General features: G+C 39.5%; 2 protein-coding genes across 7 annotated transcripts in view; one reads left to right on the top strand and one right to left on the bottom strand.

The window, feature by feature from the left end:
• Positions 1-3,241, top strand: part of AP1AR (adaptor related protein complex 1 associated regulatory protein) — a 39,327-nt gene extending 36,086 nt beyond the window's left edge. For both annotated transcript variants that reach the window (XM_027062673.2, XM_027062669.2), the window contains one exon: positions 1,336-3,241. In XM_027062673.2, coding sequence (XP_026918474.1) covers positions 1,336-1,601 — 266 coding nt within the window. In that variant the 3' untranslated portion in view covers positions 1,602-3,241. The remainder of the gene's footprint in view (positions 1-1,335) is intronic.
• On the bottom strand, positions 2,753-15,019 carry TIFA (TRAF interacting protein with forkhead associated domain). 5 transcript variants are annotated; one of them, XM_027062749.2, is made up of 2 exons: positions 14,891-15,019; positions 2,753-7,069 (listed from the first exon to the last, which is right to left on the bottom strand). In XM_027062749.2, the coding sequence occupies exon 2, from the start codon at positions 7,043-7,045 to the stop codon at positions 6,488-6,490; it is 558 nt and encodes a 185-aa protein (XP_026918550.1). In that variant the 5' UTR covers positions 7,046-7,069; positions 14,891-15,019; the 3' UTR covers positions 2,753-6,487. The 5 variants fall into 5 exon arrangements, with proteins under 5 accessions (XP_026918550.1, XP_053073038.1, XP_026918543.1 ...); XM_053217063.1 differs by lacking the exon at positions 14,891-15,019 and adding an exon at positions 14,144-14,416; XM_027062742.2 differs by lacking the exon at positions 14,891-15,019 and adding an exon at positions 14,005-14,133.
• Positions 15,020-15,094: the final 75 nt, after the last annotated feature.

Here is a 15,094-nt window from a genome sequence, read left to right as displayed (position 1 = left end):
TATTTTACTTTAAACTGAAATGAGTGCAAGACCATGAAAAATCAGTATAAAAATTTCTTAGTCTCTTACTGTATTAGTGATTATCATCTGTTGATAAATGGTTTAGAAAGTTACTTAATTCTTAGTGTTTCTTGCGCTTTAGAAAATAAATGTTAATGAACCTATAGTACTTAATAAGAAGAATTACTGCCCCCTTGTGGTCTACGTAAAGCCAAAATTTTATTATCTTTTGGTTCATTATAAATGGTAGGGGGTTTTTTGTGTAGTTCAAAAGCTGTAAGTAACATGAACATGGGTTTGAATTTTAGCTGGTATGTTTTCCTAGCTCTAGTACTTTCAGGAGATTTCTTAATCTCTTTAGAGCTTCAGTTTGTTCATCATAAAAAGGGAATAATAAACCTACTTTAAAGGATGACTATTCACCATTGTTTACACAGTGTCTAAAATGCCTGGCACAAAATAAATAAATAAATGAAATGAAATGAAATGAAATGAAATGAAATGAAATGAGGCGCACAATGAGCAGTCCATAAATATTTGAACAAATGAACATATGAATGTTGTGAGGATGAAATAAAATGTATATAAAATACCCACTACAGAGTATAGCACATAGTAAGTACTCAAAATTGTACCTAAAACATGGGAGGTTTTTAAAGGCTATTTCACTGAATAAGGCTCAAGTTTTCATTTTCATTTTCATTTTCATTTTAGGAACTAGGTAATCTACAAAAAGGAAGAACCAATTATAGAATGTAGGACTTTAGAAGAATAGTAAGCATTAAGTATTTTATAGAATTTTGAGATGCAATGGACCTTAGTCCTCTAGTCAAGCCATTTCTTTTATCAAGAAACAAAGATACAAGGGACTTGAATAACTTTACCAAAGATTGCTTTAACTTACTTAATTAAGTCGTCTTCTCAGCTAAACACTTTCCACAGTCCTGTACTTCTGTTATTTTGTATCTGCGTCCCAAGCAGCAGACTTTAAATTTATTTTTATTGTAACATCTTTTTAAGTTTGATTTAAAGCCTGTGAGGTCTTTCAATTCCAGAGTCTGTCACCCACACTGTATGCTAATCAGATTTGTAGATAATATGACTTTTGAGGTTATTATTCTAGTCATTAACACAGTTAGTTACTAAACTAGACCAGGTAGGAGAGAGAGCCAACTAGAAACCTTTCCTTAACAAGGCCTCCATAGGACTGACTCTTGAAGTTAATTAACAAACCAAGTCTGATTGTTAAATAAAAACTGTATTACTAACTGGTAAGTCTTTTGACACAGCTTCTTAAATTTTCACTGAGATTTGTAACAACTCTCCAAATAATAGGAATGAATCGCATGCTTCCGATGAGAGAGCGTTCCAAAACAGAGGAAGACATTCTCCGAGCAGCACTTAAGTACAGCAGCAAGAAGACTGGAAGTAACCCTACATCAGCCTCTGAGGATTCCAATGGGCTGGAGTGGGAGAATGATTTTGTTAGTGCCGAAATGGACGGCAATGGCAATTCTGAGTATTCTGGATTTGTAAATCCTGTATTAGAACTGTCTGATTCTGGCATAAAGCAATCTGATGCAGATCAACAGAAACGATAGGGTAAAATCGTGTGACCCGGTTTATCAGTTGTGACCAAATTTTAAAAACCAACTAGAATGTATAGATGGTTGTGCTGAGCCGTTTTGTAAGAGGGAGATAAACCATGTTGTAAATGCTTATTAGAAAGGAATAGAATGATAGGCTATATCTGAGTTGCTTCAGAATTAAGTGCAATTTCATCATCTGCCTTCTGCTTTTCAAAAACAATTTAATGGTTCTGTCATGTTATTAGATTTATTTTAACTCATCTTTATAGCATTCCTGTTTACTATTTGTAGATTTTCACTTTTAAAAATAGTTTCATTAATTTTACTTTGAATGCTTCTCAAACCTATTTCAGTAGGTCTCTGTGAAAATATTAGGGCATTTTGTGTTAATTCTCAGCAGATGTGAAGGGAGCATGAGGAGGGACTGCCAGATCAGATATATAATAGTGTTCCCATTTCCAGCATTATTTACTCCTATGACTTACTTAAATTTTATTATCTAATAGTAAGCACAATTGAGTAGATGACCCTAAGGAAATGCTGAAGTATCCGTTTCTTTCTACACTTACTGCATATCCTAGTATAATAATGTTGATTCAGTCTGAACAAAGGATAATATGTTACAATAAACTCTCAGAGTTTGGACACTTGAAGCTGGTAATCAAAAATAATATTGAAGAAAAAATATATATTTAGGTTTTTCTCTTCCTTTTACATGCTGCCAGTATAAATGAATATTGACTTTAAGTTAATTGATATATTAAATTTCTAAGTGTCATTTTTTAAAAATTCTATATTTCCAATGAATGGTCTTAGAAAGATTTTACACAGGACATATTCTCTGTGCATGATTTATTAAGAAGGGAAAACCTAAAAAGGCAATACGGGTATTTCAAAGTAAAATCCTTTCTGGTGTGAAAGGATCCATTGATTTTATTAAGCTTTCCTTTGCCTTGTAATACAAGGTGCTTTAATGGGATGGAACTAAGCATATCAGCATATAAAAATGCATTTTGTTTTATGCATTGAGCTCTTCTTTTCCCCAAAGTTTATGTATCAACTTGAAAGGCCAAGGATATAAGCACTCCCTAATTGCTTGTCTTAATTTTGCTGAGGACTGAGTATGATTTTAGTAAGCAGACTGTTGTCTGATTTTTCCTTGGTGTGTTTTTTTTTTTTTTTCCTTGCAGCAATGACAGTGCATGTTCTCAAAAATATAGGAAGGTCCAGATATAAATAGTAACTTAAAGTTCTTGCTGTACTTAAAACAAAATCATGTGGCCCTTTCAATATTTGAACTGCTAGGCAATGACATCTATAGTTTCATCTTTTTTAATCTCATAGAAATAAATATGATACTTTAAATATGTAAATATATTAGGTAATGCTGTTATTTATGATTGTCTGAACATAATTTAAGTTGTAGCTTTGTCACTGGAAATATTTTAAAAGTAATCTATATTCACATTGCCTGTGTTACGCTTTTTAAAGTTTGTATACATCAGATGTATATTTTTGGTTTGGCATAAGCTACTATTGTAATTTTTCTTGGCATTTTGTTCATAAAAAATTTTTTGAAGGAATGGTAACTTCTCAAGGATTGTGAATAAACACATTTTTACATTTAAAAATAATAAATTATTTGATTATTACTAGTTTTACTCTATAAAAATGCAATAATTCCGACTCCTAGGGCATAATTATTTTACTAAATCTGCTGGGAAGACAAAAAGGAGTGAATTAGGAAAGCAGGGTGGAACTAAATTTTAAAATGTTTGTTTTAACTGCTAAGAAGAGGATATAAATTTTCTTGTTTTATATATTTATAAAAAACACTAGAAATAGCATTTATTTATTCAGCAGATATTAGAGAATCTGTGTCTGATAGGGTATTAGGGATATCGTGGTAAAAAGACATAAAATGTCCAAGCTCTTTTGCCTACATTCTGATGAGAGAGACAAGACAGTAACAAGTAAACATCTAAACAAGAAAACCACAGATCACAATTAGGAAACATACAAGAGGAGAGGATGCAGGATAGCTGGAGACGAGCGGATTACTTTTGGTAGGTCAAGCGAGCCTTCTCTGAGGAGAGGACATTTGAGCTGAGACCTAATTGCTGAGCAGGAACCAGCCCATGTAAAAAGCCTGGTGACACAGGTTATAAGCAAGAGGAACAGCAAATATAAAGTTCCTGAGGTGAAGGAGAATGTTTGGTATGTTCTGAGAATGAAAAGACCACTGGGACTGAAGCATTGTGAGGTAGAGTAATATGAGATGATATCTGAGGGGTATTTAGGGCCAGATCATGTAAGGCCTTATAGACTATGGTTAAGAATTCATTTTATTTGATGTATAAAGCCACTGACTTTTTCTAAGCTAGAGTGTAGAGTGATCAGAGTTGCATTTTTGAAAAATTCCTCTAGCTGCTGTATAGAGAATGGGTTATAAGAGGGCAAGAGTGATACTTGCAATGGGACATGGTGTGACTTGGGTTGATAATGATGATACCAATGCAGAGCTGATAAACTTTAGAGGAAGAATTAACAAGATTTTCTAATGGGTTAGATATGGGGGCCAAAAAGGAGTGGGATCCAAGATAACTGTAGGATAATGCTTCCAGCACAGTGACCTGGTGACCTTGCTCACTGCATATCTACCTAGCAACACTCAACCCCAGTCCAGCCTGTCTTGACAAAGCCCTATGATCCTTCCTGGAACATGGCAAGATAGGCAGTCTTAGAGGAGCTGTGACAAAGCCATTTATCATCTGCTTCCCTGTCTTGCAGAAGGCCGCGATGAGGCAATTTCTCACCCAACTCCTTGGTTCTAGTGAAGCATGGGATTTTCACCCCACCCCCATTCACTACAGATGTAGGCTAATAAAACTGTTTGGCTGGAGTTCATTAGAGACGGCTTTTTCAACAACAGAGCTACCCTCCATTTATGTGTCATTTAGCCTCTGGGGTCCAGTGTCCCACGGACATCCGTAGGGACCAGGGATGTGGGACACTGACTCCATGCTGATCTTCCTTTTGCTATCTGTGTAAGTAATAGACTAAGTCTATTTGAGCTCATTGTCTCCCTGCTGGCTAAATCTATGGAAGTGTGACAGCCAACCTAAGAGCTGCAACTATGCTTGTCAATAGTTTTTTGGTTTCTAACTTAATGAATGCAGTGGCAGGAACAGATTTAGGAAGGTGGAGGAAATTAAGAGTTCTGTTTTGGGAAATTAAATTTGAGATGTTTATGAGAAATCTGAATGAAGGTCTCAAGAAGGTGATGGGATATATGTCTGCAGCTCAGAGAAGAAGAGGTCAAGGTACAAGTTTAGGAGTCATTAGTAGGTAAATGGTATTTGAAGTCATTACACTAGGTAAGATCACCCTGGGGAAGCATATAGGCAGAGAAGCCCAACTATTGATATTTAGAGAACAGGGGTAGAAAAACAGCCATCAGAAGCAAACACAAGAATACAGGAAACCAAAGAATGTGGTGTCACAGGAACTACTAGTGGCCGTGTGCCACCATGTGAAGTGAGGAAGATGAGAATTGGAGCCAATAGGCACTGAGGTGCAGATGGTGGTGACTTAATCCCCAGCCACAGCCTCCTCTGCCTGAGGCCTACAGCACTCCTCCCTTACAGCAAGCAGTCTAAGAACAGTTCTGTCTTCAGAAAGAATTTCAAAAAAATTTCAAACATTTCAAAAAAATGTTTAGAATTAAACTTAGACCTTGTTTTTTGGAGAGAGAGAGAGAAAGAATGGAGGAGGGGCAGAGGGTGAGAGAATTTTAAACAGACTCCACACTCAGTGCAGAGCCCGACACGGGGCTCAACCTCGTGACCGTGATAATCTTGACCTTGAAATTAAGATCAGATGCTTAACCAAGGAATCGGTTAGGTGCCCCTAAACTTCAACTTTATTATGTGCATGGATGCTGTTAAAATTTTGAATTCATGCAATTTAAAAGTGTGTAGTAGAGACGCCTGTGTGGCTCAGTCGGTTGAGCGTCCTACTTCGGGTCAGGTCATGATCTCGCGGTTTGTGAGTTCGAGCCCCACTTCGGGCTCTGTGCTGACAGCTCAGAGCCTGGAGCCTGCTTCAGATTCTGTGTCTCCCTCTCTCTCTGGCCCTCCCCGGCTCATGCTCAGTCTCTCTCTCTCAATAATGAATAAATGTTAAAAAAAATTTTTTTTAAAGTGTGTAGTACATAAAAATCAATGTAATATTTGGTAAGAAAACAAAAAAATTCTAAACATAGCAATGGTTTATTAAAATGTCTAAAATATTGGTTTTAGATATGAATATAGATATGGAGAACTACTTTTGGAAATAAACACCACAATTCTACAAAAAGGAAATCATAGAAAAGGTATTATTGCTCAAATAAGGCTTCCTATAATAAAACCACAATGACGCATAGACAGTGCTCCAAAACACATCATGCTGTGTTGCAGTACTCTAGCACTGCAAGTACCAACAGGCTACACCACCAGGAGCAACTCAACCATGGCCTTGACATTGAAAATAAAGAGCCGCTTGTGAAATAATATGACCAAACTAAGAGGTGTTTCCTTGCAAAACATAGGGCTAAAATCAAGCATAAAAAGAAAATAATATAACTATTTTGAGAACACTATTCCTTCATCACCAAGGATGCTTTTTGTACATTAATGTTCACAGAGGTACACTTAAATACACTTAAGAATTCTTCATACATCTAGGAATGCAACAGACGACTAAATCAATGACTAATATAATTTACAGACTTCAAAATGATAAGAGATCCCAAATTTAATAACAGATAACAGTAATATACTAATAAACTGTGAAATATCTATAAAATGTCTACAGATTTCTTCATCCTTCACGATTCTCCTCTTAGCCCTCTGTGTTCACAATTCATTTTCATCCATTTCTGTAGGAAAAGTGTTTTGGGTAGAATAGGATGAGTAACAGCCATCCTCAGGTATGGGCTTCTGTAGTGGCCAGTTGTTTTCTTGCAAGAGTGATGTTGGAGACAAAATAAATTGAGTCTCAAAAAATTCTAATGACTCTCCATCTTCCTTCTCTATCAGGAGTTGATAGTCACCAAATCTGACCATGCACTTGTCAGGCAGGTCTATTTTATTTAAGTAGCACAGCTCCTTGTTGTCCACAAGCAGACTGGTCTTCTTACTCATATTTTTTATTTCAAAAGAGAGAACTGAACTATCAAACTTTTTAAACAGCTGCAGAGAAAACTGAACTCGGGAAACTTGTTTGTCCTGAAAGGTATAATGACAGATATTGGAATTTCGGCCAAATTTCACCACTTCACTGGAGGGAAGTTTTTCTCGGTTATAAAACCTTATGGATTGGAACATTCCACTTTGCAGCTGGACAGGATGGTAAACAGTTATCTGGAGACAAGTTATTGTCTCTTCCGTGTCAGCATCTTCAAAATTGGACATGATGTGTCTCAGAATCTGACCTGCCTGCAACAATCAAAACAGCATGTTAGTTCACTCCTATACTTCAGGCATTGATATCTTTAATTCTAATATTTTGATGAAAATCTTCTGATAGGTCATTTATTTAGACTTTAAATTAAGAAGACAATACAGGGGCACCTGGGTGGCTTAGTCAGTTAAGCGTCTGACTTTGGCTCAGGTCTCTATCTCAAGGCACGTGAGTTTGAGCCCACATCAGGCTCCACACTGATGGTTCAGAAACTGCTTGGGATTCTCTCTCTCTCTTCCTCTCTCTCTGCCCCTTCTGTGCACTATCTCTCTCTCTCTCTCTCTCTCTCTCAAAATAAATAAATAAACCAAAAAAAAAAAAAGATGAATACATAGAATACTTTCAATTATCTAGCACAAATGTGAAAATTTTCACCAAGCCCCATGAGATCTGGTGTATTACTTTTTCTATCTCTATTTTTCATTTCTAGTTTGACAACAAGACCATACATACAGTCTAGACAATAACAAGGAATGCCTGCTGATAATAAAGTGATTTGGCAGGAGCAAAAAGAAACTTCAGTTCCTTTCTCATTTAAATAGAATGACTTGGGCACAGAGAAAATATGACAGCTGTACATTAAAATCGGGAATAAATAATCCCTTTGCTTTAAATGCCTTCGGAGAATATACACATAAAGAAAACCTACAGTTTATTAACAAAATTATAATTAGATGTATTATGAATTGTAAAACCTGATTAAAGAAATTTAAAAGTTATGAACAAATAATTCCAACATTTATCCCTTAACATCGTCACTTAGATTTCTAGTAGGAAAAGGGTTAAATATAATAAATGCTTAGCAAAGATATGGAAGCAATCTAAGTATCCATCAATAGATTAATGGGTAAAGAAGATGTGGTATACACACACACACACACACACACACACACACACACACACACACAGAAGAATATTACGCAGCCATAAAAATGGATGAGATCATGCCATCTGTGACAACTAGAATGAACCCAAAAGGTATTATACTAAATTAAATAAGTCAGACTGAGAAAGACAAATGCCATATGATTACTCATATGTGAATCTAAAAACCAATGAATGAACAAACAAAAAGTAGAATAAGACCTGCAAATACAGAGAACAAACTGATGGTTTCCAGAGGAAAGAAAGTAGGGGGATGGGCAAAATGAATGAAGGAGAGAGGGAGATATAGGCTTCCAGTTACAAAATGAGTAAGTCACAGGGATAAAAGGCACAGCATAGAGAATATAGTCAATGATACTGTAATAGTATTGTGACAGATGGTAGCTATGTGGTAAACATTAAGTACAGAGAAGCTGAATCACCATGTTGTACACCTGAAACTAATGTAATGTTGTAGGTCAACTATACTCAGGGGCACCTGGGTGGCTCAGTGACTTAAGCCTCTGACTTTGGCTCAGGTCTTGATCTCACAATTTGTGAGTTCAAGCCTCGTGTCAGGCTCTGTGCTGATAGCTCAGAGCCTGGAGTCAGCTTCAGATTCTGTGTCTCCCTCTCTCTCTGCCCCTCCCCCGCTCATGCTTTCTCTCTCTCTCTCTCTCTCTCTCTCTCTCAAAAATAAATAAACATTAAAAAAACAGTGAACCCTTTAAAAGTTTATTTTATTTTATAATTTTAAAATTAGACATTACATACTTTAAAAAAATCTCCACAAGTTAGTTCTAAATATCATAGTCTGTACTCCTCCTGGAATTATTTATTTCTGTAAATGGTTCCTAATGACTGGACAAACTGACATTAACCACAATATAACTGCCATTAAGAGTTAAGGGTGTCCCTCGAGAGCTCTTGGCCCCACAGTGCCCTCCACCTACATTTGCCTTTAATAATCAGTACAATAAAGTAGCATAACAGAATAGGAGAACTAATTGCCAAAATCTTTGAGAGATTATTCTCACACAGAACTGCCATTTTAAAGCTAATTTATTTTAAAAGGATTGCATGCACATGATTAAAAAATTGACACAGTAAAAAAGAATATTTTAAAGAGAGTATCTTCCCTCCACCTTAGTCCTTTGTTTCCTTTTCTAGAGCCAACCACTGTAAAAGTTGCTTTTATCCTTACAGAAATGTTCTTTACACAAGCAGCTTAACTATGTGTATGCTCAGACACAAACACCTATGTTTCTACACATAAGAGAAAACATTTTCTTACACAAACAGGAACATACTGTATCTAGTTCTAAACCTTGCATTCTTAAATTAATAATACAAATGGGTGATTTGTTTCTATATCCACACATGTAAATATATTTTACATTTGAACAGCTACACAGAATTCCTTTAAACTAGTGTGGCAATAAATTATACCAATAGAGGGGTGCCTGGGTGGCTCAGTCAGTTAAGCATCCGAATTCAGTTCAGGTCATGATCTTGTGGTCTGTGAGTTCAAGCCCCGTGTCGGGCTCTGTGCTGACAGCTTAGAGCCTGGAGCCTGCTTTGGATTCTGTGTCTCCCTCTCTCTCTGCCCCTCCCCAGCACTCGCTCGCATGCTCTCTCTCTCTCAAAATTAAAAAAAAATACCGAGAGAGTGATCCTGAGCACTTCCTGCATTCCTTAAAAACTGTTTAGAGTTTGGGAATCAATAAGCTTGAGTGAAGTTGGTGTGTAGTTTTGTTTGCCATCTATATTAAATGTTGGTATCAGAATTATGCTGATTTAAAAAAAATGCTTTCCTTTTCTTTCTATGCTTGCTGCTGCTATTTACTTTTAAAATACAATCTTTCCTCCTATTTTGCAAAGTTATGATGCTACAAATCAAAACTCTCAATTTATTCCATTTTTCAACAAACGATATAGCTAAACAAAATTTCTTTTTTATTGATTTGGAAATATATCTTTATTTTATTATTTTTTTTATTTTTTTTAACACTTATTTATTATTGAAAGAGAGAGACACAGAGCATGAGCAGGGGAGGGGCAGAGAGAGGGGGAGACACAGAATCCAAAGCAGGCTCCAGGCTCCGAGCTGTCAGCATAGAGCCTGATGTGAGGCTCAAACTCACAAACTGTGAGATCATGACCTGAGCCAAAGTCAGTCACCTAACCAACTGAGCCACCCAGGCACCCCTCTTTAATTTTAAATTTACTTTTTGTAATAGATTGTTTTTGGACATTATTACATCATATTTTATTACCCAAGTAGACAAGAGATGCCTAGCTATAAGCAGAAAAAGTGACCTGAACCCTCAAAATCATGGGTCAAAGATAGTAAAAATTACTATGAAACCAGTGTAGCGACAATTAACCAACAATGGGCAGAATTGGTTAACAGATCCTACACTGTGATTTGAAGATACTTTAATTATGATAATAAATTCTCATTATTCAAGAAGCAGACAGCATTAAAAAGAATAATTATAACAAATCATTAGATGATGCAATTAGCTGTTAACAAGAAAAAAAGATAAAAGGAAAAGCAAGAATCTGTCCATGATCTCAGTCTTGTCTAGGATACATTGCCCTCATTCTAGTTCATTCTCGGACTTTGGACAATAACAGTTCCAAAAGGAGAACTGGATTCAAAACCATTGATATAATCTTTTGGTAACACCCAAATTACACCCAAACTTTGGTGTGTGTGTGTGTGTGTGTGTGTGTGTGTGTGTGTGTGTGTGTGTTTATTTTAGAGAGTATGCATGAACAAGTTGGAGAGAGGGGCAGAGAGAGCGAAAATCTTAGGCAGGCTCCACTCTCAGTGTGGAGCCTGATGCAGGGCTTGATCCCATGACCCTGAGATCATGACCTGAGCTGAAATCAAGAGTCAGATGTTCAACTGACTGAGCCACCCAGGTGCCCCTGTTTTGTGTTCTTTATATAACCTGTGAACTTAGAATTCATTCTTTTGAGCAAATTTGCCACCAAGAAAAGTTTGCCTCATACAAGCTCTTATTCCTAGTACTCAGGGTAGATCTATTATTCACTGCAAGGGAAAAAATATTGGCGTTCTGGTTTATCAAATCAGTGGCTACAAGTGTCTTGGTGTAGATCAATTCTCAGGGATCACAATTGTGACCCTTCAACAAACACTGAGATAGACTGTCTAATGTCAAATACTTGTTGCTCCTCCGTATCAGGCCAATCCCTACTGGTTCTGCTCCTTTAGAAAGATGAGACTTCCCACTCCACTGACAGCCATGTAATGAAACACGAATGGAAGTAACATAGAAGCTTACTTCCAAGCAGAAGCTTTAAAAGGCACTGTGGGGTTCCACCAGTCTTCTTTGCCTCTGCCACATCAGCAGTCCCCAAAAGCAGCTCAGCCTCCATTCCAGAGGCAAAGGCCAAAGATAGAGCCCAAAAGGACACAGAATATGAGCAAGAAATCAAACCTTCTTTAAGTCATTTGTTCTTGAATTCTAACATCACCTGGGCTGACATGCATTCACCTATCTAATGAAGGTAAGAAGTGACTGACTACAAACCCTGACAGTTAATAGGGTTACTACTTACTGTTTATGCCCTTCACATGCCAGTTACACTGCTAGCCATTGAAATCTGCTTGAGATAAATTATCAAAGACAGAAGAACAATGAGCTTATATAGTATAACAGTGGTTACCTTTGGAGAGGAAAATGGGTTGGGGATGGAAAAAAGACTTCATTGCACACTCTGTGCCTTTGAAATTGTATACCATGTGCACTTAATATCTAACCAAACATTTAACAAATATTTTCTTTACAAATTTACAAACCATCAAATTTTTGTGGAATTAAATGGATGTGGAGATTACCTAAGTATTCAGTGGTAAATTGTGATATCTGACATCAAAAAGTTGTAAAAAAAAAAAAAAAAGAGTTTGCCTGGCTAGTTCAGTTGGTAGAGTATTGATTCCTGATCTCAGGGTCATGAGTTCAAGCCCCAAGTTGGGTGTAGAACTTACTTAAAAAAAAAAGTTTGTAAAACACTGTGATGATGTCTGAAACACAGTAATATCTGTATTCACAAATGAACTACAATAAATGAATAAATAGAAATGAAAATGAGCCCTGCCATCAAGAACTTTATCACAGAAAGCATAATACAGAAGGCATGGGTGCTCCATTGTCAGAAGAAAAGTAAACCTCTCCTTTCCTAGGCACCAGGAAGTACACACTTACGGGGACTCAGAGCGGGCAAGAGAAAGGTTAGACTGAGGTTGGCTTCTGCTCCTCTCAGAGGAAATAGGGCAGATATGTGGAGAGGTGTTATGTGCAAAAAACATGCTCTCCATCCCTGCTCACACTCCCACCCCCTCTACCTTCTCTCTCTCTCTCTCTTTCTCTCTCTCTCTCTCTCTCTTTCACACACACACACACCCCACCACACCACACCAACTACCCCTCCAAAAGCTGGGCAAAGCCAGTAAAGAGACATATGACCCTCAACCTTGCAAAAGGCTGTTTGGACCTCAACTGTTAAGAACAAAAAGATACACAGATATTTTTGCTTAAAGGAGGAGCCAGGTGTCCAAACAGTTTAACAGAAAGTTTGGTGCCCCTGGGTGGTCATGCATGCCAAGAGGATTCTCATGCTTTAAGAGTTTGTTTTTTAGAGTAAGATTTACTGAAATAATGGAGTTTGTTCTGGGCAATGTGTTAAGGAAGGTATCCTTCTAAAATTTTTACTTTCATCCCTCCTCAACTCAATAGGATTATTAATAATCTCAAGACAAAGTATGTCTCTGCCTTGTTGCAAGTAGCCTTTGATCAAAGGCTTTCTCCCTGACCAACACCCAACACTGAGCTTATTAATAAAGAGGGAAGAGAAACTTGAAGCACAGCAAAAGGCACAGTAATCCTGCCGCCAAACCTCCCTCACGGGTCATCACCCCTGCAGTGTGGCTTTGAAGACATCTGTGAACAACAGTGTTCAGCAGAATCAATTTCTACTAAAGTAATAGGTTTGGCAAAGGAGTTGTGAATAGCAAAAAGAGCAAGAGAAAAACCTTAAGGAAAAACACTTTCTTTCCAGAGACCTTGTCTTCTTTCTCCCACTCAGCCTCACTAATCTGTACCCAATCAAATTTGCAGACTTCACCTCCAAATTTGGTGGCTGTGGACAGCCGCTACGAGGTACAGCGTCGGTTCTGGCTTCCGGAGGATTGGGGAAATTCCTCCTTTCAACCTGAAAGCTAGGGAAAGTCCCAGAAACCAGCCGATTACTCTGTTTTCCTAATGAACCACTGAAGCAAGTAAGGCAGGTCCCGAAGAACCCTCAGCAGAGAACTCAGAGCCCCGGGGAGCCCGGGACCCCGCAGAAAGGTCTCCGCCAACGAGAGGGGAGGGGTTCACGCATAATTTCTTTCTGAGCTACACTTGATAAATTCTTTTTTGTTTTCTGATGGGGGGGAGGGGACCTTGCAAAGCACAGAAAAGTGTATTTAAAAAAAAAAATCCCATCTCCAGTATTTCATTTTCAGTATTCCTCCTCGCATTTACAAACATCCCTGTGTCATAAAGCTGGGACCATGCCGTATATAATTAATTGAGCGTGCCCGTACGCTGAGCTGGGAGCAGCGGGTGTGACTTTCGACAGGGCACCCCGAAAGACTCCTTGATAAAGCCTCCCTCTTGGGGCGATAAACAGACCAGAAACAGTCCCCACCTCACCCCCAGGCTACAGCCCGCCAAGTACCTTGGGGCCCGAGGGTCGGAAACCTTCCCAGAGCGGCTTCGCTTTCCCGGCTCCGCCGAAGACTAACGGAGGCCACCCCGCGGAGGTTCGAGTTGGGGGACGGTCACCTCCCACCGCCCACTGCCCGTAACCACACTGGGAGAGGGCGCCAACCCGCCGCGCCGCAGCTGCTCGGGGAGGGAGGAGGCGGGGCCGAGCCGGGGGGAGGAGGGGCGCACACGCGGACGGCCCCGGATCCTCCCGCGCGCGCCTCCTCTGCTCCCGCTCCGCGCGAAGTGCGCCCGCTACCCACCTCCCCGAAGCCTTTACGGAGTCTCGACAGCAGGAGCCGGTTCCCAGCCTTGGCCCCGCCCGCGCCCGCCTCCTCCTGTCTCCGCCGGACGACTGCGGCTGCTGACGCTACATCCAGACCAGAAGGCCAGCCCCCTCACCCCTTTTCGGAGTTCCCAGGACCGGTTTGAGGCTCCGTCCACTGGTGCGGACCGCACCTCCCGAAACGCGTTGGCCCCTCCAAAGAGGATGTGGCTAAGTGAGCTAGATTTTGAAAAGGGAAAAGAATCACTTCCCCATTAAAGGGCCACTCTCTCCAAGAGTTGGCCTCGGACGGGGTAGGGATAGGAGGAGAGTTGAACTAATTTACTAAACAAGACAGGTGAACGGCTTGTATTATCTCATTTAATCCTCACAGTCGGGAGACTAGGACCCCCTTACAGACGGATAAACTGCGCCCCTGCCAGTGGTTAAGTGTCACGTTGAGCAAGAGCACAGACAGGATTTGAACCTGCCACAGAGCCCATAATCAACCTGCGGCTACCTGTGATGCCCTGACCTTACACGAGACCAGTCCAGGAGCTTCCTCTCCCACCCAGGGATCCACCAAAAGGGATCCCTCACTCAACATCCAGGCTCTGGGGTTCCACGACTAAAAGCTGGTACATGATGCAAGGAAAAACACTTAACCTCCCACGAGTCCTTTATAGCCTTGGATGAATAAGATAATAGTTTTTTTCCTGCCTCAGGGAAAAAGGTTTGGAAGGGAAAAAAGTGGAGAGAACCTGAAGACAACAGGTGTCTAGAGCGGGGTAGGAGTGAGACTCTATATAAGGAGTAAAAGACTGAGAAGAAAGGAGGGAAGACCAAGCTTGCAGTGACTGAGGAGGTCAGACTGGCCCACTTACTTCAGAGTTTGGGAATCTACCCACCAACTCGGGTAGGTGTCAGATGGAAGACGCTCCTCTGGATTCTGTCCTGGGCTTGCAGGAGAGTTGTTCCTTCGCAGGTCAGTTTCACTGGCAATAAAATGACGCTGATACTTGGAGCTTCCCCATCTGATAAAAGTTCTGTGAGAGGGGTTAAGTTTTGACGTCTCCGAGTTACTTACG

The sequence above is a fragment of the Acinonyx jubatus genome, chromosome B1 (assembly GCF_027475565.1).
Source record: "Acinonyx jubatus isolate Ajub_Pintada_27869175 chromosome B1, VMU_Ajub_asm_v1.0, whole genome shotgun sequence".
In the NCBI taxonomy this organism is placed as follows: domain Eukaryota; kingdom Metazoa; phylum Chordata; class Mammalia; order Carnivora; family Felidae; genus Acinonyx; species Acinonyx jubatus.
Note: the sequence above shows the minus strand (reverse complement) of the source record. Positions and strands in the feature narration are given on the sequence as shown.

Excerpts from the sequence above, each read along its gene's own strand:
- TIFA (XM_027062749.2), bottom strand. The coding sequence starts at position 7,045 with ATGTCCAATTTTGAAGATGCTGACACGGAAGAGACAATAACTTGTCTC.